Below are 22221 nucleotides of genomic sequence, written 5' to 3'. Positions count from 1 at the left end.
AAGATTAAATGAACAAATTACCTTCCAATCAATTCATCATTTTTTTAAGGCCCAACCAGACAGGCAAATCTGTCAAAATGTTCAACTTTAAGTACAGTAGAACCCCGCTGATACGTTTTTGAAGGGACCGTAGGAAATAAACGTAAGAGACGGGAAACGTAAGAGCCGAAAAACAGGAAAAACGGCAAAATATTTAGTGGTACAGAATTTTATTTCAATTCTTACGAGCAGCACGAAAATTGGCGCGCTCAGCCGCGATCTAGTCAATGGATAGAAACGCGGAGCTTAGGACTGCCTCATCCACAGAAATGTAATCAACGTATGTGATTTTTTTAACACCAACAGCTGTATGCATGAAAGAACTAAGCACACGCAATCACGAACGGCGCGGCGAGTCCGACCGCGAACCGCGCGCACGACCATGCGAGCTCCAACCAGCTCGAACTCCTCCCGTTCTCCGACAAATAACGATGATGATGAGTCTACGCCAACGCGATGGCAGAAGTGAATGCCAATCTCGAAGGCCTTGCTTTCGCAAGCAATTACGTCATACACGCCATGTTTGTGCAATACAAATCTGAAAGGCTATGCTTTTGTCAATAGTGAATGCCAATCTCGAAGGCCTTGCTTTCGCGAGCAGTTACGTCATAGACGCCATCTTTGCAATTCGAATCTCGAAGGCCATGCTTTTGTTTGCATCAATTGAAAGATTCTGTTGCTTGCGCCTCTCATGCGGCTAATATTACGGTCAAACGAGGCCAAGCTGCGTGAAAATGCACCATGGCCGCTCTCTTTGGTAGTCACTCGGTCGGCTCCGAGCGCACTTCGCGACGTATCATACGGGAACGGTCCGACAGTTACGACGTATAAGCGGGGTTCCCAATACATTGTATCCTATGGGAGCTATGCCGGGACCGGCAGAAAACGACGTAACAGCTGGGAAAACGCAGCAGTGAGGAACGTAACAGCGGGGTTCTACTGTATATACTCATGAGAGTTTATTTGTGAAAAAAAAAAAAGCACCAAACACAAGTACAGAATAAAATGAATTGCATTCACACATGTGCAGCCGTGTGAGGAACTCGGTGTCCCGACATTGTAGCCAGACCTACACTTGGAACTCGCTGTGCATTAGGGAGGCCTTACTATTGAAAAGCGGCACTCATTTGGCGGAGTGTGTCCTTGCAGGACTTCAAGCGGGAGGTGGACCCACACATGGTGGAGGTGGAGTCACTCAACCGCCAAGCCAAAGAACTCTCCGAGCAGACTTCATCCGAGCAGGCACGCGCATTACGGCAGCCCCTGGACGAGATCAACCGGCGCTGGACCGCTTTGCTCCGAGGCCTGGTGGATAGGCAGCGTGAGCTCGAGAATGCGCTACTGCGGCTGGGCCAGTTCCAGCACGCACTAGGAGAGCTGCTGGTGTGGATGGCACGCACTGAGCGTGCACTCGACGAATGCCGACCAGTTGCTGGCGATGCCCAAGTCATCGAGGTCGAGTTGGCCAAGCACAAGGTGGGCATTTGTTACTGTTTTGCTACCTTGACTGTTCTGTCTTGTAAATAATGAGCAAAAAATTACTTTCGGGTAGGGGTGTGCGAATATTCGAAATTTCGAATATTTTTCGAATAGTGTTTCCTATTCGATTTGATTCGCACTGGAATTTTACTATTCGAACTATTCGAACTTCCCAAAACAAATACAGTCAACGCCCGATTAAAAGTGACCCCTTCAAATTTTTTATATGCTTCACCTCATTACACTCTCGTATTGCGGCAAAGCTGCCTTTCTAGCTCCGTTGCGGTCGACTTTGCTAAGAGACAACGTTCGATTGGAAGTGGTCCCTAGATTTTCAGTATGCTTCACCTCATCACACCCCGGTATTGCGGCAAATAGCAAAATTTTGGGTGCGAAGCGAATTCGAATATTGAAGTGTGAGTGCGAATCGAATCGAATATTTTTCTAATATTTGTCGAATATTTCTAGAATATTTTTCGAATACTTCGAAGCAAAATTGCAGAAAAAAAAGTTGGACAGGATTCCTGAGCAATTTCTTATGAGATAGCAACATGAAAGTGTTTCTTTTTGTTAGGTTGATGAAGCACTGGCCGAGTGGTGTATCATAGTTGTCTTATCAAGAATGAGGCAACGTAGAGGCCGAATTGTATTTATGTACATGATTTGGTGCAACCAAAGTGTGGCCGACAACACTTTACACGTGATAGGCAAAGATGCCATTTCCTCAGCCTCTCCTCCTCTTTCAACTTCTGTGGAAGCCCAACTGATGTGGCGGACAAGGGTGTGCTCCCTTCAAGTCCGGAGTTCCAAATCTGCCTCGTAGACTTCAATATATAAGAAAATCAAATTTTAGATGCTAAAAAGCTTCGGCGTCCAATTTTTTGGACTTCCTGCCCAAATTTCAGGTCCAAAACAGCATTAATTGAGCCCCCACCTCTGCCACATCTTTCATCTATATGTTGGAACCAACATTTTCTTGAGTTAATACATTTGCGGCCGTAGCGGAGCTTGAAAGGCAGCTTTGCCGCAATGCGGGGGTGTGATGAGGTGAAGCATATGGAAAATCAAGGGACCACTTTCAATTGGACGTTGACTGTCTCTTGGCCAAGTTCGACCGTAACGGAGTTTGAAAGGCAGCTTTGCCGCAATACGAGAGTGTAATGAGGTGAAGCATATTGAAAATCTGAAGGGGTCACTTTCCATCGGACGTTGACTGTATTTGTCTTTGAGAAGTTCGAATAGTTCGAATAGTAAAATTCCAGTGCAAATCGAATAGCAAACACTATTCGGAAAATATTCGAAATTTCGAATATTCGCACATCCCTAGTTTAAACACTGACGATAAAAAAGAACACCGCTGCAGCATTCCTACCTCAGGTTGAAGAGCTGCCTCTGTGTACCTCTTTAAAATACCTCATTCTACGGGAAACTGCTGACTTTCATTCATTAAGATCTGCTCAGTCTGTGAGCACTTGTCTTGCACTTCTCAGCGTCTTCGTTTCTTCTTCCACAGCTGTCAGTCACTTTACATTTCAGCAAATATTCTTCATTAGCTCTCGTGTTTGCGTCTTCATTCTGTTAAGGCCATGAGCAGAACACAATATGAAAGGCGCATTCACACTTGGCCTCGAAGGGGGCGAAAGCAGCAAAATTTGTCAGAAACCTGCCAAGCGGTCAGAAAACCATGCTAGCAAGCCCATTTGCGGAAAAAATCGGCCCGAGACCGATTTTTCTCTTGAAGTGGATCGCCTTTCCACTTCATGGGAATCCGTACTTTGGCTGCACTGGCATCTAAACCACTTAAAGCAATCATCGAGCTGCAAATTCGAAATGGCGGCCAAGGAGTCGGCGGTGTTTCTCATTGGCTCAGTCGCAAACTACCCGTGCTGCACGACAAAGCTCGCAGCCTCTACAAGGACACATTCCTCGAGAGCCTGATTTGGACTAAGATTGCTGAGAAGACTAGAGTTACAAGAAGGTGCGGCAGCAGCGAGTCAGCATGACTCTCATCACACGGAACCTGAAAGGGACCAGTAAAATGTGTTCTGTTTAGCAGGAGTTCTGTTTACTGAGAGAGGAGCAGGGCTGCAGAATCCAAGTATGAAACCGATCATATTAGGGGCAGTTGTTCCGTTTAAGCAGCAGTTCCGTTTAAGATATTTCCATTTACTGAGCGTTGTGGTGTGCACGATCCCCACAGCGTCTACTGTATCTATCTCGCTTTTGTGCAGTTGGGTGGATCTGCCACCGCCACTGCTGACACGCACAATTATGTAGCTTCTGCTGGTGTATCTCCTAAAGCAACAGCTTGAAAAGCGGTCTGGCATTTTTGCTTTCTTTTCATTTCTGAAGTGTGAATGCTGCCTGAAGGGCAGCAATCCTTCGCAGTATAAGCTGGTTACAAAGTGGCATGGCTTGTTCTATTTCAGGTGCTGATGAATGACATCCAAGCGCACCAAAGCAGTGTGGACACGCTGAACCGGGCTGGTCATCAGCTGATTGAAGCAGACCGGCACAGCGAGGACGCCAGTGTTACACAGACCAAGTTAGCCGACCTCAACCGGCGATGGAAGGCACTGCAAGACAAAGCGGCTGAGCGCCAGCAGCAGTTGGAAGCTGCCTTGCGAGAGGTAAGCACCGTCTCCTGGCCACCACTTTGGAGTGTACAGTCAATCACAAGAGTTCACAGGCCACACGAGTGTGTGGCCAACAGCCTCCTCGTTACATTTCCGGCACGTCAGCATCGATCGGCAGCAGGGCTACACCCAAGATGCATCCCAGCCTGTCTATTTTCTCGCTGGGCATAAATATTCCCTATCTTTCTCTTGTTAACACAACGTGCCCTTTGGCAGCCATGGCCATGTGCTTCTGTCTGTAGAGCAGTAAATCAGTATAACTGTTATTTACCCAGCGGCGCACTTGAGGCAAGCTGTGATTTTGCTGTCAAAGTAAAAGTCTGATGGCCTTACCTCAGATGAATGCTTTGCATGAAGACAACGAAATAAAAATGCACAGCGCAGCAGTAGAAAACTTATATGCTAGTGAATAACAAGAAGGCCAATTTCCCGTCTATCGCTGGGGTCGCCAGTAGGTGGTGCACCATCAGGTGGCACGGATAAGCAGTTTGATACATACTCGCAGGGTCTGTAAACTTTTGCAGTTGACAGTACACACATATAGCAACCTTTCATGGTCAGTCAATCAACAGTTTGTGTAGATCTAAGAGAACTTTTTCAACACTTTTAAACAGTTTTCTACGCTTTTAAACATTGTATCAATTACAAAATTGACCGGTACCTAAAGAGTCGAGTATCTGATTGGAACTCCTGGAAGTTTGCGACACCACATCCAAGTACCCAACAACCCGGCATCATGTGCCCACTTTTGTTATTCAGGAAGAGGGGTGCATTAAGTCTTGTTGAATGCCAACTAATCCATGACTATGCAGGCTCAAGCCTTCAACCAAGAGATACAAGACTTGCTGATGTGGCTGAGTGACATTGACGGTCAGCTAGCATCATCCAAGCCTGTTGGTGGGCTACCAGAAACAGCGAGGGAACAGCTCAACCGTTTCATGGTGGGTATTGCCTTTTAAGGGGGGACGCGGGGATCAAATCGCGAAAAATGGCAAAAAAATCGATTTTCTGAAAATCGTATTTTTAGTTTCTGTAGCCCTTTTTCTATCTAATTCCAAAATATCTTCGCTGAAAACCACGTAGAAGTGCTATTAAAAATTGTTGCGCCCACTGAGGTGGCGAAAATTATCGCGGAATTCGCAAAAAAAGAAAGCGTTTTTCAAAAAATTATAGCTCCGTAACGACACGACCGAGCACCACCATCTAGGGCTCGTCTGAAAGAGCATTTCTCCGTCTTCAAATTCCCCGCCTCAGCTGGCTCCTCCATTTAAAAACAAGCGCACAAAAAGCAAACGTTTAAAGGTCGTTTCGAGGCCCCCGATTGGCCGCGGCCGCCATGATGCTCCAGCGCGCCTCGCCATTGGTCCGATGGTCGCTCCCGGTGTGCGTCGTCTGCGGCTTCCGCGTTGCGGGGTCACGGCTGTCGAAAATCACGCTAATTACTGAAGCGTTCGCACTCGTTTTGTGTTCGCTGGTCGACGATAATTACGCGTTAGCAGCTGCACCCGGAAGCTCATTCCTCAGACCGTGCATCAGACTGCGATAGCCCGACGCGCTCTTCGCGAACATCGCAGAAGCACGTCTCGGACCTGTGTTGCATTCACTCGTCGGACCCGCGGTCAGAAGTTCTGCCCGTCGGCATCTCGGACCTCGTGACGAAGACCGCTGCGGGACGACTTTTTGTGCTCGCGATCGAACATGACTAACTTTGAAACATCGGGCACCGCGGCAGCGCACACCGCGACCGTGCTTACTGCTCGGAGTCGTGGCTAGGCCTAACTACGTTCACGGCGCCGACGAATTCGAACTTCGCGGGGAAGAACATCGTGCTAGCAGACATGCGAAAGCGAACAATCCGCAATGCGCTTTGTTGCAAGCAACTAATGATATCGCCCGCTGGCAGCTCGGAATCGCTGATCGGCATTTGACGCATCGGCAGCTGCGCCGCGGACCCCACGGCCACGGCCGCTCGATCTCCTCAAGTTCGTCGCACAGCGATCGCTCGAAGCACCGCGACAATTTCGCGCGTCGGCGCCCCAAAATGCGAGGCCAAGCATATTGCACGCCGATGTTTCATCGCTGCGGCTTGGCATATTGCGCATCGCCAGCAAATGCCGCCACCCAGCATATCGGGCACAGACTTCCCGAACCCCGCGGCCGACCACTTCGCGGGGAAATAAGCACTCAGTGGTGATGTAATTTAGGCGCGCTTCAAGCCGTGCATGGTATCGCAGCAAGCTTTTGTAAATGTACTGAAATAATGAAAGCCTCGCCGACTATTACTACGACCGGGTGAATGATGAAGCGTATCAAGGCGGGGGTGACAAATGAACTTGTGTAAAGGAGTGGACGAATTTTTATCTGCCAAATTCGCTTCATTAAATACTACTCAGAAATTCTTGTGCCACCAATGTCTTGGCCATAACTGCCACAGCACACCTAAATTTGCATGCCACAGACTTGTAATATGCAAGTCTGGCCATTAAACCTGAAGGCTCACCCTTCAAAGAGCTGACAAAAATAACCAATAAAGAAAAAGGAAAGCACACAGTGCAGAAAAATGAAAGATCAAGGACAAAAGAAAACCCCTGCAAGCAAAGACACTAAATATTACAGCCCCAGGGCATTTTTATTTACATGTAGTGGCTGTGCAACTTTAGGGCCCGTTTTCTCAGAAGTGTGTTTTGACCAGACTGTCCCACTTGCAGAAAGCGTAGCACGACTATGGCTTGATGGATTTTCATGAGGTCTGTTGCATTGTATTCCCTAGTCAATTCTCTATGCTATGACATTCCTATATTTTTGAATTACTCCCTTGTTTTTTTACTCTTTAGCTAATTTGACATGACGATAACGAATGCATTATGCAAGCATGGATGTAATGTTCAGTGTAAAAAAAAATCGAGGTAATAAAAATATTTGGAGAATGTCATAGCATGAACCATTCCTATGGCTAAAATATGAGGGCAACTTTGGGCTTTTACCATGTTTTGTTGTCACGCCAGGCTTTCTGCAAGTTTGGTATAACAATGATGCAAGTAAAAATTTATAATGTCAAAACTGCTGGAGATATCTTAATGAAACTTTGTAAATAATCATTCAGTGCACTTCCCAATAAGCATGCCAAATTTCATTGTTCTACGACAAAAAATAAAAAATTTCAGCTTCGATCCCCACCTCCCCCCTTAACATCCTGATTTTATTACCCACCACTGTTATTTCCCTTTTCCTATCTTTGTTTCATTTATAACAGTATATTTTGTTCACAATTTTAGTGAAGTAACATTGTTCAGCAGTTTATAGTGGTTCTTACTAGTATGAACACATAAATCTGCATATGCGAACTGGACCCTTCTTTCGGATTGCACCATGCCCTAGAGTGGTAGTCACTTTCGCTAGAACTTCTGCAACAGCCCTAACAGTCAGAGCTGTGTCCCCCCTATTCTGCACTTCACGTAGAGTTGTGACGGCAGTGGGTATCAGGCCATTGGGGACAGAAGCGCTGCTTTTACTGAAGGTCACATCGGATACATACTGCCAATAGCAACAAACACACATCTAATTAACACAAAACACCTCAGCAGTGGAGTATTCCACACTACTGGGGGAAAGAAATAATAAACAAATATCAAGCACACGTCGACAGACAAACAACTTTATTGTGTTTTTTTTTACTTTATTGTGGTAAGCACACGTCGAGAAAGTAATAATGGCTCAGCTTTCATCTAGTGGCTTTTGCACACCAGTCCTGGGCAGTGGTTCGCACTCAAAATGTAATAGGCTGCTGTCATAAGCAGGAGAATTTCTCGGATTGCTGTGAAAACGGCATTTGTCCTAAGTATATTCGTCTTTACCTCTTACTATAATGTAATCATGTTTACATGGCGCACTCCTAATGTGCACGTTTTCAGTATTTGTGGTGGCCTCTGGTTTGTAACTTTCGTTACTTTTCAGTCCTGGAATCATTCCGTTAGGGCCTTGTAAACATGTGCAAGGACTGGAAAAAGTAAAGTGAGCTCACCTGAGCTGTGGCTGGGTGTTTGCAGGAGCTGTACAACGAACTGGACAGCAACAGACACAGGGTGGAGTCTGTGTTGCAGCAAGGCCAGGAGTACACACGTGCAGCCGAGGGCTCCACAGGGCTGCAGCACAGCTTGCGCACACTCAAACAACGATGGGACAATGTCCTCAACCGGGCCAATGACCGCAAGGTGAGTGTGGTCTGTCAGCCATCAAGTTGCTTGCCCCAGTTGCTAACCTTAGACCAGTGTTTAACAAACAGGAGTCCATCCTTGGTGGGCGAGTTTGCACAAGTACCTAATGGACAAAATGAGATTAATAAAAAGACAGATAAGAAATATGACTATTTATCCCAAAGCCCTTCTTTTCTTTTCTTTTTTTTTTCCTCTGCTGTTGAAGTGGCACTGTAGTGTTTGTTCCGTGCTGATTTTTGTAACTGAAAAGGTTGTAGAGCTATGCATCGGTAGCATTTTAGAACATGCAAAAAACTTGCCAACAGTCTTACACATTGGCAAAGTAACAGCTACAATATGTGCAAAGTTAACAGTAGCTTCTATGAATGATGTAAAATGCTGCAATATACACGTCATGTGTTGGTAACTATGACCCACTCCTTGCAGATCAAGCTGGAGATTGCACTCAAGGAGGCGACAGAATTCCACGAATCACTTCAGGAGTTTGTGGAATGGCTCACACATGCGGAAAAGTCTTTGGCAAGCCTGCGGCCTGTGAGCCGAGTCTTGGAGAATGTGCTAAGCCAGATTGAAGAGCATAAGGCAAGTGCTGAAAGCACACATGTGAAACCCTTTGTTTGTTCAAGTGTAGTAGGCTCTGCTATTCACATGTGCTCCATTATGTATACATGCTGATTTGCCTGTCTTTTGTACAATATCTCGTAATCTGGGTCACATAGAATAACAAAGTTAATTGTGGAATTGTTGAACCTGATGTTCATTGGCTTACTATAAAGATGTTTCTTGCACACACTCATGTAAGCCCAGTTTGTGCATGTGAAAATGAGTTGTTTGTGGATGCGACAAACAGATAAGCATTTTGTAGTATTGTGCACTTTGAGAGCTAATGTTTATATTGAAGGAAAAAAAATAAGATAGCATTAGATTGCCAGGTTTCCGTTCCGTATCATAGTGAGACCTGCTTAGTGTGAATTTCATGTTTTGGAGGAAATTTTGTGTTTGTCTAATTGACTCGAGTAAGCAGCTACAGCTTTACTGGCATTGCGGTGTTGAGATACCTTGCACTTGAAGGTTTTTGCTGAGTGGCTGTTAATTGCCCATGCAGAGCTTCCAGAAGGATGTGGGCGCCCACCGGGAAACGATGCTGCAACTGGACAAGAAGGGCACGCACCTCAAGTACTTCAGCCAGAAGCAAGACGTGATCCTCATCAAGAACCTGCTCATCTCAGTGCAACATCGCTGGGAGCGTGTCGTCTCCAAAGCAGCGGAACGCACTCGTGCTCTGGACCACGGTTACAAGGAGGCCAAGGAGGTGTGTACTCTTGTATGAACACTGGTGATGGAAATATTCATTTCATTGCAGGGCTGCAACGGTACATGTCAAGTGGTGGACGTTACTACCGATCGGCTTTTGCATTTAACCCACGTGTATACATGTGCATACTGCAGTGTTCTCGTTGCTCACAGGAACAGAGACCACTGCAGGTTCAAGCTCGGCGAGCCTCGGGGCTGTGTCGGCCGTCGCCTCGCATCGCTGCGCACTCTCATCCTGCAAAGGCATCAAGCACTGCACGGCAAAACACATAGTATTGCTGTCTAAGCAACAAACACTGTTTTCCTCCATTGGCACCCTAGCACTGCGCATGCCCTTTCCCGAGACGTTGGGGAGACAAGGAGGCACGTTGCGACGGGCTATGGCTCCCTGCAACACACCGTTAAGGGAAAAGTCCCTCGCGGCTGTGCCGCATACTTTCGTGGTGGCCAGTGGGCCTGTTCGTGAGAGTAGGGCAAATTTCCATCTGCATAGGCCTTTTGATCAGCGGCTCTGCGTCGTATGACCACGCATGAGCACGAGGCACCACTCTTTGGCTTAGCATTTGGAACCGATTCAGGCCGAAGCACGTGCTCGCCGTAGGTGCAAGGTATGGTAGGCGAGCTCAGTCCGACTGATGCCCAAAAGGGTCAGCAGAGCAGAAAGAAAACGTGTCTTTACTCGGTGCTGCCCGCAAAGAGAGAGCGTATCTCACGTGCATGCGCTCCTGGCCATGCCAATTCCTGCGACCACCGAGACGCGCACAGCTGCACCGTCAAGTATCGGCTTATGGCGAATGGGGGCTTTCTCTTGCCCATTTGCTGCCTGCCGTCACAGGTTAAACGGGAGGGATAAGGGGCAGCAAAGAAAGGTGAACATCCATGCAAAAACAACAGGCACGTCTCGAACCTGGCAGTACTAAGCTTTAAAAAAACTTGGAGGCTGTTTCTGTAATCTTTAGGGCTGCCAGCCTAATATATGGGACCAGATTTTCTCTTTTTTCTAAAACATGTTCGCAGAGTTCACTATTTACTCTGCAGCAAAAAAATTACTACGGGTGTATTAATGCGCTGCGAAGGTTCACACACACACACAGACTCGTGAAACAGGAAGAAACGAACAAGGGTCTTGCACCTATAGTTATGCTCTGGTCAAAGCAGTTTTGAACAAAAACTTGCCTGATGCTTGTAGTACATCTTGTTGTTATTCGTACACCTTGCCCTATTCATAAAATCTGTTGACGTAAATCTGCTTCAACTCTGGAGCATGGCTTCTAAATTGTCTTTTCTCCTTTCTGTGTCTGTGCTACTGTGCCCACACATTGATATTTTGCGTTTTGTTTCAGTTCCACGACGCGTGGACCGAACTGGATCGATGGTTGACAGAGGCGGACCAGAGCCTTGACGAGCAGCCACCGGCAGGCAATGACCCCGAGAAAATTCGGCGCCTGCTGGCGCGGCACCGAGAGTTCCAACGCACCCTGGGGGCCAAGCAGCCGGCGTATGATGCCTGCTTGCGCCAGGGGCGGCTCCTGCGCGAGCGCTGTCCCAAGGCTGATCAGCCAGTTCTGCAGCGCATGAGCGACGAGCTTAAGGCCAAGTGGAACGCCCTGTGCAACAAGTCGGTCGACAGGTATGCATTGTGTGGAAAGCATATGTGCAAAGGGATTCACCTACATGATTGTCCAAAAATACATGGATAGTGTAGTATCATTTGCTTTTTTTTTTTGTTAAGTTTCATCGTACAGTTGAACCTGATATAACAAACTCGAAGGTGATAGTGAAATAGTTTGGCACATTAGCAATTTAATATACAAAATTTGCCTAATATGAAGGTGTATCTAAAAGTTCCGCATATCACTGATATTCTCTTGATAGTGTGAAAAATAGGAATTCGTCAATTTGTTTTTCCAACAATTCATCGAGGGCGTACAAGTTTAGTTATTATTAGAGCTGTGCAAATAGCAAAATTTTGGGTGCGAAGCGAATTCGAATAATAAAGATTGAGTGCGAATCAAATTGAATAATTTTCGAATAATTTTCTAATATTTCTCAAACATTTTTCGAATAATTCGAAGTGAAATTACAGAAAAAGTTGCAGAGAATCCCTAAGCATGTTCTTGTGAGATAGCAACATGAAAGTGTTTCTTTTTGATAGGTTGATGAAGTGCTGGCGGGATCATGTTTCATAGTTGTCTTATCGAGAATGAGGCACTGTAGAGGCCGAATTGTACTTATGTACGTGATTTGGTGCAACCACAGTGTTGCCGACAACACTTTACACGTGATAGGCAAAGATGCCATTTCCTCAGCCTCTCCTCCTCTTTCAACTTCTGTGGAAGCCCAACTGATGTGGCGGACAAGGGTGTGCTCCCTTCAAGTCCGGAGTTCCAAATCTGCCTCGTAGACTTCAATATATAAGAAAATCAAATTTTAGATGCTAAAAAGCTTCGGCGTCCAATTTTTTGGACTTCCTGCCCAAATTTCAGGTCCAAAACAGCATTAATTGAGCCCCCACCTCTGCCACATCTTTCATCTATATGTTGGAACCAACATTTTCTTGAGTTAATACATTTGCGGCCGTAGCGGAGCTTGAAAGGCAGCTTTGCCGCAATACCGGGGTGTGATGAGGTGGAGCATATTGAAAATCTAGGAATCACTTCCAATCAGACGTTGACAGTCTCTTGGCCAAGTTCGACCGTTACGGAGCTTGAAAGGCAGCTTTGCCGCAATACCGTGGTGTGATGAGGTGAAGCATATTAAAAAAAAATCTAGGGACCCCTTTTAATCGGACGTAGACTGTCTTGGCCAAATTCGACCATAACGGAGCTTGAAAGGCAGCTTTGCCGCAATACGAGGTTGTAATGAGGTGAAGCACATTGAAAATTTGAAGGGGTCACTATTAATTGGACGTTGACTGTATTTGTTTTTGGGAAGTTCGAATAGTAAAATTACAGTGCGAATCGAATCGAATAGCGAACGCTATTCGAAGAATATTGGAAATTTTGAATATTTGCACACCCCTAGTTATTATTTTTCATCCACATGCCTCTTTGTGCAACAGGCTCATGAGACCAAGGGGCCTTTTGCATTAACGAGCGTGGCCACCCTCCTTTTAATAAAGAATGGCTGCTGGCCATATGCTGCACTGCATGGAAATTAGTTTTTGCAACATAGGTATTCCCCACATTATGCATCTGTACTATGGTGAAGCTGAAAGCAAACTTATCATTAATAATAATATCTAGGGTTTAACGTCCCAAAACCACGATATGATTATGAGAGACGCCGTAGTGGAGGGCTCCGGAAATTTCGACCACCTGGGGTTCTTTAACGTGCACCTAAATCTAAGTACACGGGCCTCAAACATTTTCGCCGACATCGAAAATGCAGCCGCCGCAGCCGGGATTCGATCCTGCGACCTTCAGGTCAGCAGTCGAGCGCCATAACCACTAGACCACCGTGGCGGGGCAGCAAACTTATCATTATGAAATACACAAAAATTCTTGCTGTGTGTACTATCCATGCTTTAAAAAATGCATAGGGATGGGCGAATATTCGGGTGTTTTGAATATTCGAACGAACATTACAGTATTCGAATTCGCTTCGATATGAATTTAGATTATTCGAAATTTCGAAGTATTCAAAATGAACGAATATATGTATACATTTGACGGCACATAACCCCCTGTAAAGGTGGTTTCACTGCAGCGTCTGGTTGCTGTGCCGTGAAACAACCCATCCAGGGGGAATCTGCAATGCTGCGAAGCCACACTTCAAGGTTAAATGTACATATTTTAAGTTTAAAACCGTGTTATATGGGCTTATATGCACTAAGTATAGTAATTTTTAAATTGTAACGTATTGCACCACTTATAACTTGCACCCTACTGCTATTCAAATCTTGATACTATTCAACGCTGCTTCCACTTCATTTCAAACCAAAAAAGTGACATTGACTCATACCTAGTTCCAATCCTTAAGAATATTGTGCAAGGGTCATGACAAAAATGCTCATTTTTCTTAATAATATGCAGTAAATACTATTCGAACTATTCGATTCGAAATTATTCAACCAAATCACTATTCGCCTCGGATTCACTTCGAACCTCAAATTCACTATTCGCCCATCCCTAGAAATGCACTTTGCTAATTTTTTCTCCTTGAGTTGCAGTGCCCTTTAGATTCAATGCCCTATTTGGTCGAATCTGCCAGAACTGTGCAGTTTCATTGGCATGAATATTTTTAGTGATGCGAGAAGCGATCGGGGCCCGTTTGAGAAACGCCCTTGCAAGTTGCAGCGCAGCATTCGATATATCGAATGTGGTAGTGAATGGGAGTTTGATGTAGTTTTGCTATGGGGCTACGCTTTTGCAAGGGACTTTCACGGGAATGTCGCAACTGTTCGATATAAGCTCTTAAGTCAATAAATCTTCAGTTTGATGTCTCCAGGATCAGGTGTAATTGAGGTGCCCTTTGAAAAGTTTGGTAATTTAGAGTGCTAAAAATTTTAAGCAGTATGGCAGTAGTGTGAAGAAGTAAAAAACACGGCTGACCTAATGAAATGTGGCCGAATGTCCTAGCGAGGTGACTAGACTGCTGTGGTTCCCCCATTTGCATTGCCGGTGCATTGCACTTTGTAAGTAACGCGTTTGCACTTCATGTTGCATTACCCTTTGTAGGCAACGCAAGTTGGAGGAAGCGCTGCTCTTCTCGGGCCAGTTCAAGGATGCAGTGCAGGCGCTCATCGACTGGCTGGACCGCGCCCTGACCTCCCTGCAAGCAGACCAGCTGCTGCACGGAGACCTCGACACGGTCAACAACCTCGTCGAACAGCACCGAGTATGTGCCGCCTTTTCTTCCCTCTGGGAACAGATACTTGCACACGCTATTGGGACAGCAAACTCTTGGCCCACGCTGCTATGTGCAGTCAGACGTCGTTATAATGAAGTCAAACTTGGTGTAAAAATGGATCCATTATATCCAGAAATGCATTATAGTCATATATTCGCAACACTGTATCTATGGCAAGACTATCTATCCTTTGTTTATGCCGTTATAATCGATAACTTGTTATAACCGGAAATTTGTTATATCGAGCTTTTGCTGTATCTGCTAGTTAAATTCGCAATTCATGAGCTACTCATGCAGCACGCTCTTGTGTGAGCTTACCATCTGTCTCTGCCCTTCCTCGTTTGCTTTCACTCAAGATCAGGGGGGAAAAAGGAGTCGATCACCATGCTTTGTAAAGCCTTTTACAGTGCAAGGAAATCTTATGATCAATGCCAGATGTTTCAGACATACGTGATGGTTCGAACGCCTTCGTGTCACTGCCGCATGCTGCCTAGAGACAATACCTAAGGATGCTGAAATTTCGGAGGTTGAAACTCTTTGGAATTTGACATTTTGCGCTTTCTGCCCATATTGCCACACTTGACTGGCTTTAATTGAAGCCACCTCCACTTCTGTGTTATCTCATGGCCTTGACAGCTCAAAGTAGTGCTCCCGTGCATTAGTCCGTTTACTGCCGTAGTGATTTCCAAAAGCTAGCTTCACCGCAATGCAAAGGTGTTGTATGGTAAAGCATACACAATGTACTGCAGTGAAGCACTTAAGAATCGTAGGGGCCATTGTCGTGGGACATAATAGGTGCTACTTGATTATACACACATGCACTCACTGTCTCTGAATACATGACCATCTTAAACATACTAATTGCCAAAACGTTGTGATGAATCCCCAATCCAGTGTCCACAGAGCTTAATGTTACATTAAGGAAATACGTTGCTGGGCTAGTTGGTTCATGATCTTCAAATTTGGATAGTACGAAATCGAACAGGACTTAAGAAGGAACACAGATGCACAGGACAGGCGCTGGTATGGTATGTCTACCGTTTTGTGTGTACTGCGATTGTATTTTGTGGCATAAATGTTAACTGTGCCCCTAGCTCATGGCATAGCCGATGCAATAAATTTTATGCTTAGTTTAAGCAGCATTCCCAGCAGGTACCATACATGTTCAAGAGGGTTCACTGTACAAGCACCGAGATGCCTGATCAAGTGTACTAGCAGGCCTTCAGGGCTGTTCTGGACGTGACTGTGGAGATTTGACCGCTTGAGCGGAATAAAAAAGCATGCATTTGTTTTTTCAGACTGCCCAATTTTTTCGGACAATTTTGCATACCCTAGGAAGTCCCAAAAATTGGACGCTGACTGCAGATAATTTGTTACCTTTCATTTTAGTGCATTGTTACCTCATTTCTCTCTGCCTTTTGTGCCTTTTTGTTTTCTTAGTGCAAGCAAGCCATTTTACTTCTTGTCGAGTCATATTTGGCAAATGCAGTGACGGTTCTTTTTTTTTTCTCTCTTTTCTAATGCTCTTCTATTCCTGCCCAGAGTTTCCAAACGGAGCTGAAGAGCCGCTCGGCCAACCTGGAGTCGGTGCAGCGCACGGCCAGTGAGCTGCTCAAGACGGCCAGTGCCGACGATGCGGCCAGCATCCGCAGTCAGATGTCATCGCTCGAGTCGAAGTGGGAAGCTGTCTCCAAGCTCTCGGACACCAAGCAGCGAAAGCTCGAAGAGGCTCTCCGCCAGGCAAGTTGCACAAAGCACCATGAATCCCTTCTCGTTTTTCCTGCCTGCGCTCATAAGTCGCCAGGAACAGTTCAAAGTGATCGGAACCCTAGTGTTTAACCTCTGGAGTGCCTTTCTAATGGTGAACACTCAACTGCGGTCTCTTAGGGCCTAGACAGTGTTTGGGTTAAGTCTCTTGCTGTTCGTGAAGACGAGTGTGACTTCCTGGAAAGTTCGGTTAAGGGGTGGCAATAAGGCTTTCTTTCTGTGTGTGCAGGCAGAGCAACTTCACAAAGCAGTGCACATGCTGCTGGAGTGGCTTTCTGATGCAGAGATGAAGCTGCGATTTGCGGGCCCTCTGCCTGAGGATGAAGCGACAACACGACAACAGATGGAGGAGCATCAGCAGTTCATGCGCGAGATGGAGCAGCAGGAGCACAACAAGGTGCGACACAGTGGCATCTGCTAGATACAATGGCTGCCCGCCTTAATGAAGCACAGCGCTGCTCTTCTGTGTCTCTTTTTTTGTGCTGCTTTTTCAATAATAACAGGGATACTTGCCCATCTCCCAGTTTTCATACATATTTGGATACATGTGCAGTATTTTCATGAGAGAAATTGCAAGAAGAATTGCAACTGATAAACCGAAAGGGCAAGCTTGTGAATCTTTTTAACTCGTCAAAAACGCAGCCATCACTAGCAGTGGCACTTCCCTCTCCATCACCTCTGCAATGAACTCTGGCAGCGCACCGTCGTGCTACAGTGTACTTGAACTGTAGTCGTGCTTCCAAAGCAGATTGCGAAGTGGTTGAAATCTGCTCTGCCAGGTGCCACAACATTAGCAGCCATTGTTATCTTATTGTCCGGTACAGCGACAATATGCAAATGCCAAGAAGTATGTGGACAAACAAAATGTGTACAAGAATTATCTCCGATAAGCGTGAACATGGCCAACATCGTCGTCTTCAGGGGCGACGTTACAGCCACAGACGCATGGATCATGGCGTTGATTGCTTAGCGAGAGCTCGACGTTGACTGCACCGATGAGCTGAAACCAATCCGCTCACCAGTTGTCTTGCATGCCTCACACTACGTCGCAGCTCTACAAGTCGGCAATCGCTACATTTGCAACACGCAACTCAGCTAGGGCAATTCATGTGTCCGAGAAAAGAAAAACCTTGAGATAAACACTGTCACGCAGCTCACGTCAACACAGGCAGATGACGCCTGCTGTCCACCGGAGGTCCCCAACCCAAAGTCTAGTAGTTACTTGTAATTGTGTGTTCTCTTTCTGTTACTGTTGCCGAATTTTCTTTAAACTAAACAAATTCTAAAGTGTCTCAACCATTACAAACAGCAGTTGTTCACAATTAGGTTGGAAAAATGTTCAATGGTGTAGAATGAACCTATCCAATCAGATTGGTCGGTGGTGCCATGTATAATGGAATAATGCTACGTATAATGGGAGTGGGCAGTTGAATACTCTGTTGGCTGAGCAGCTGCGATCTGTTTCAATTCGCAGGTTCAAAGTCTTGGGTTAAATTACACAGTTTATGCAGAGAGCTTCAAATCGGTCTGCAAATGTGCCATAGGACTTGCTCTTCCGGCTCAGTGCATTTGTACAAAATCATCAAAACCATTTCAGTCCCTCTAAAACTCCAGCAATTATTATTATTATTGTTGTTGTTGTTGTTGTTGTTGTTGTTGTTGTTGTTGTTGTTATCATCATCATCATCATCATCATCAAGAGCTACAGTGTTTTGGTACAACCTTGAGTGAATAACCCTGATCCCACGGTTGTGTCGCTTTGCAGGAGAGCACAATAGCGCTGGCACAGGAGATTCTGTCCCGGTGTCACCCAGATGCCGTGACAGTCATCCGCCACTGGGTCACCATCATCCAGTCACGGTGGGAAGAGGTGTCCCTCTGGGCACGCCAGCGGGAGCAGAAGCTGGCCGAGCACCTACGCTCGTTGCGCGACGTGCTTGAGCTCCTCGAGGAACTGATGCGCTGGCTGCTGGCAGCCGAGGCCAGTCTCATGACCTTGGAGGCCCAACCACTGCCAGATGACGTGACCGCCACAGGTGCTTTGTCACTTGTGAACAAAATTGAGACTCGCACTTAAAACTGCATGTTTAGCACTCTCAGTGAAGAGCAACGTACCGTGCTGATGCAGCACTGAGTAGCTTCATTTTAACCCTTTCGATGCACGCACAGTGTCGCAAAACTCAAACATGGCAGAAGCTGTTGAAGAGCTGTCGGCCATGGTCCACATGCTGGCTTAAAACTCATTCACTACATCGCAATGGACTAACAATCAATTGCTGACCATTTCGCCAGCAAAAGAATTATTGGCACGTGCACGTGGTGATGTTGGTGGTAGTAGTACGTAATAAGAGAGGGGGTGCAGAACACGTTTTGGCTTCAGACACGAAGGTCTTGAGCTGCGGTCACCTTGTGAACGGAGTTGCGAATGACGAAATTGCTGCTTTTACGAAGCTATTGCGCAAAATAAGTACAGGATTTATGTATTCATCAAGAAAATGAAGGTTTATTGATGTCATAGACATTGTTTGTTTTCTCGATACTTTCGATGATTTGGCATTTGGTTAATTTAGACATTTTTTCTGATCCCATGAAATCTGAATTAGCAAGCCTTTACTGTACTTCTAGCTTAGTCTTGTACTTTTAACGCTCCTTTCAAGAGAACAGGGCTGCTTTTGTGTGGCAAGCCTGACTGCTGGAAAGATGATGACTTTCAAGGGCTCGTTTTTCTTTGTTAGACACAATATTAATGAGAACTAACAGACAGAAACCTGACTGCTGTGATGTTCCTTAGGAACAATTTGTTGGAAAATTTGACTGGTGATTGTCACCTTAGCAACTTCATGGTACATGTACCGTTGTAGTGCTTTTAAAAGCGATCTGACAACTTTTCGTGGGATGGAATTCCATGCAGAGCGCCTTCTCGATGACCACCGGCGTTTCATGGACGACATGTCTCAAAGGCAGGCTGACGTGGATCGCATCTCCAAGGCCTTTGCCAGCAAGCGCCAGCCGGCCGCTGGTTCGGCCGCAGCTGGTGGAACGAAGGACCGCCCGTCGCAGCAACGACATGACCGACGCATGCCCCACGCAGCTTCTCAGAGTACGCCTCGGACGTCCACGCCCACGTGAGTGCTCTAGCCGCCTTCAGCATTTTCTGGTTTGGTGGCCTGTTGTACTAAAATTGAAAGAAATGAAATGGGCCCTGCATTGGGCTAGACTGTTGAGGTGTACATGCTGTACCATATAAATAAGGACTGCAGTTTATCATGCATTTGACTCTATCTGTGGACTTCTGCTACTGAGCTCAGTTTTCTGTTACTGGTCACGGTGGCTTCACACCAATGGATTGGAAGATAAATGTGCCTGTGCATGGAATCAAAATGAAATGAGAGCCGTCCACTAAACTCTCTAGTAGCTCTGATGTTTCTTGAGCAATCTTATCTCTCTATACTGGACTGTCAACAGCCCTGTTCATTAGCATAGCCTGTAAGGTGTTCCCGTCTTTGGGAGCTGAATGAGACCACATGGGCAGTTGTTGAGTGGGGTGCAGAACAACGCCACTCTATGACAGCACAGCAGTTTTTCAGTGTATGCGTCCATCAATGCGTATGGCGTAGCGCACCACGACAGGGACAGAAAAGAGGGACACACACACACAGCACTAACTTGCAACTAATGGTTTTATTTGCGATCACACATGCCTTTTATACAATAACAGTGAATCGATAAAACCGAGAGAACAACATGTAATGATACAGCACAAAGCCTGCATGTGTCATCACAACAATCTGCACCCGCCAACGTCTGCACCCGCCAATGTCAAGGCGAAGATTCCAAATAAATCTTTTCTTTGGCTGACAGAGCCAAAGAAGGCACACTTGCACATTTTTCTTTCCTTTTGTCGATTTCGTAGGCTTCAGTTATTTCCTGCGTGGTTCTGCCACGGGCCTTATCAAGAATACAGGTATTTGGAAACACTGGGGTGCAACCACACCTCTGACTGTGAATTCCCAAATGACCAGATACAGCTTTTTCCACATTGTACTGGTGTTCCCTAAGTCACACACCTTCCACACACCTTCCAGTCTGGCCTATGTATACGCGTTCACATGTCAAAGGAATACAATACGCAACTCCTCGACTGCAATTGACAAATTTTCCCGGTGCTTGACCAAACAATCCCGCTTCCCGCTACTCTCTGCATTTACCTTTCTGCTAGGGGTGTGCGAATATTCGTAATTTCGAATATTTTTCGAATAGCGTTTGCTATTTGATTCGATTCACACTGGAATTTTACTATTCGAACTATTCGAACTTCCCCCCCAAAAAATACAGTCAACGTCCGATTGAAAGCGACCCCTTCAGATTTTCAATATGCTTCATCTTATTACACCCTCGTATTGCGGCAAAGCTGCCTTTCAAGCTCCGTTACGGTCAAACTTTGCCAAGACACAGTCAACGTCTGATTGGAAGTGGCCCCTAGATTTTCAATATGCTTCACCTCATCACACCCCGGTATTGCGGCAAAACTGCCTTTCAAGCTCTGCTACGGTCGCAAATGTATTAGCTCAAGAAAACACTGGTTCCAACATGTAGATGAAAGATGTGGCAGAGGTGGGGGCTCAATCAATGCTGTTTTGGACCTGAAATTTGGGCAGGAAGTCCGAAAAATCGGAAGCCGAAGCTTTTTAGCACCAAAAATTTCAGATGTTCTTATATATTGAAGTCTACGAGGCAGATTTGGAACTCCGGACTTGAAGGGAGCACACCCTTGCCCCTCACATCAGTTGGGCTTCCACAGAAGTTGAAAGAGGAGGAGAGGCTGAGGAAATGTCATCTCTGCCTATCACGTGTAAAGTGTTGTCGGCAAAACTTTGGTTGCACCAAATCATGTACATAAATAGAATTCGGCCTCTACATTGCCTCATTCTTGATAAGACAACTATGAAACACCACCCCGCCAGTGCTTCATCAACCTAGCAAAAAGAAACACTTTCATGTTGCTATCTCATAAGAATATGCTTAGGAATCCTGTCCAACTTTTTTTTCTGCAATTTCGCTTGGAAGTATTCGAGAGGCGTTCTAGAAATATTCGAGAAATATTCAGAAAATATTCTATTCGATTCGCACTCGCACTTCAATATTCGAATTCGCATCGCACCCGAAATTTTGCTATTCGCACAGCTCTAAAAAAGATGTATCTGGAATCATCGCTTTGACGTTTACGGGTGTAGATTGTTGTGATGACACATGCAGGCTTTGTGCTGTATCTTTACATGTTGTTCTATCGGTTTTTTTGATCCACTTTTATTGTATAAAAGGCATGTGTGATCGCAAATAAAACCATTAGTTGTAAGTAGCGCTCTGTGTGTGCGTCCCTCTTCTCTGTCCCTGTCGTGGTGCGCTACGCCATACGAATTATGAATCCCGACCAACTAGCCTGGCAACGTGCCTTAGCTTCCATCAAACTTTTACGCAGATTTTAGAGCCATTTATTTTAGCTTATCAAACACTAAACCATGTGTATAAATTGTTGGCTGTACATATTTGGTTCGTTTGACATGTCGTCTGTGTGTGCAGGCGTGGACATGCTGCCGCAGAGCCTGAAATCCGGCACCCTCGTGCCCGGGAGTTGGTGGAGAAGTGGCAGCACGTCTGGCTGCTGGCCATGGAACGCCAGCGCCGATTGCTGGAGCACCTCAAGTACTTACAAGAGGTGAGTGCGATACACTTGTTTTGTGTATGAATACACTGGCTACATGCACTGGGCTAATACACTAGGTTACATGCACTAGTTACTAATATGCTAGGTATGAATACACCAGGCTCGGATATGCTGGGCTTGTGTATGAATAGTTGGTTTGTAGCGAATGCTAAGCAAATAGTAACTATAGTAGACTCTCAGTAAATGGAAATTTCTT

General features: G+C 45.8%; 1 protein-coding gene across 4 annotated transcripts in view; it reads left to right on the top strand.

Annotated features, from left to right (window-relative positions):
• LOC119406865 (microtubule-actin cross-linking factor 1) overlaps window positions 1-22221 on the top strand; it is a 252161-nt gene that overhangs the window by 213919 nt on the left and 16021 nt on the right. For all 4 annotated transcript variants that reach the window (XM_049419656.1, XM_049419653.1, XM_049419654.1 and 1 more), the window contains 13 exons: window positions 1189-1515; window positions 3948-4148; window positions 4967-5095; window positions 8201-8365; window positions 8795-8950; window positions 9474-9680; window positions 11026-11312; window positions 14362-14521; window positions 16076-16277; window positions 16534-16697; window positions 18066-18336; window positions 19212-19425; window positions 21881-22016. In XM_049419656.1, the coding sequence (XP_049275613.1) occupies window positions 1189-1515; window positions 3948-4148; window positions 4967-5095; window positions 8201-8365; window positions 8795-8950; window positions 9474-9680; window positions 11026-11312; window positions 14362-14521; window positions 16076-16277; window positions 16534-16697; window positions 18066-18336; window positions 19212-19425; window positions 21881-22016 (2619 nt within the window). The remainder of the gene's footprint in view (window positions 1-1188; window positions 1516-3947; window positions 4149-4966; window positions 5096-8200; window positions 8366-8794; window positions 8951-9473; window positions 9681-11025; window positions 11313-14361; window positions 14522-16075; window positions 16278-16533; window positions 16698-18065; window positions 18337-19211; window positions 19426-21880; window positions 22017-22221) is intronic.

The sequence above is a fragment of the Rhipicephalus sanguineus genome, chromosome 10 (genome assembly GCF_013339695.2).
Source record: "Rhipicephalus sanguineus isolate Rsan-2018 chromosome 10, BIME_Rsan_1.4, whole genome shotgun sequence".
NCBI lineage: Eukaryota > Metazoa > Arthropoda > Arachnida > Ixodida > Ixodidae > Rhipicephalus > Rhipicephalus sanguineus.
This window is presented reverse-complemented; position numbering and strand designations above follow the sequence as displayed.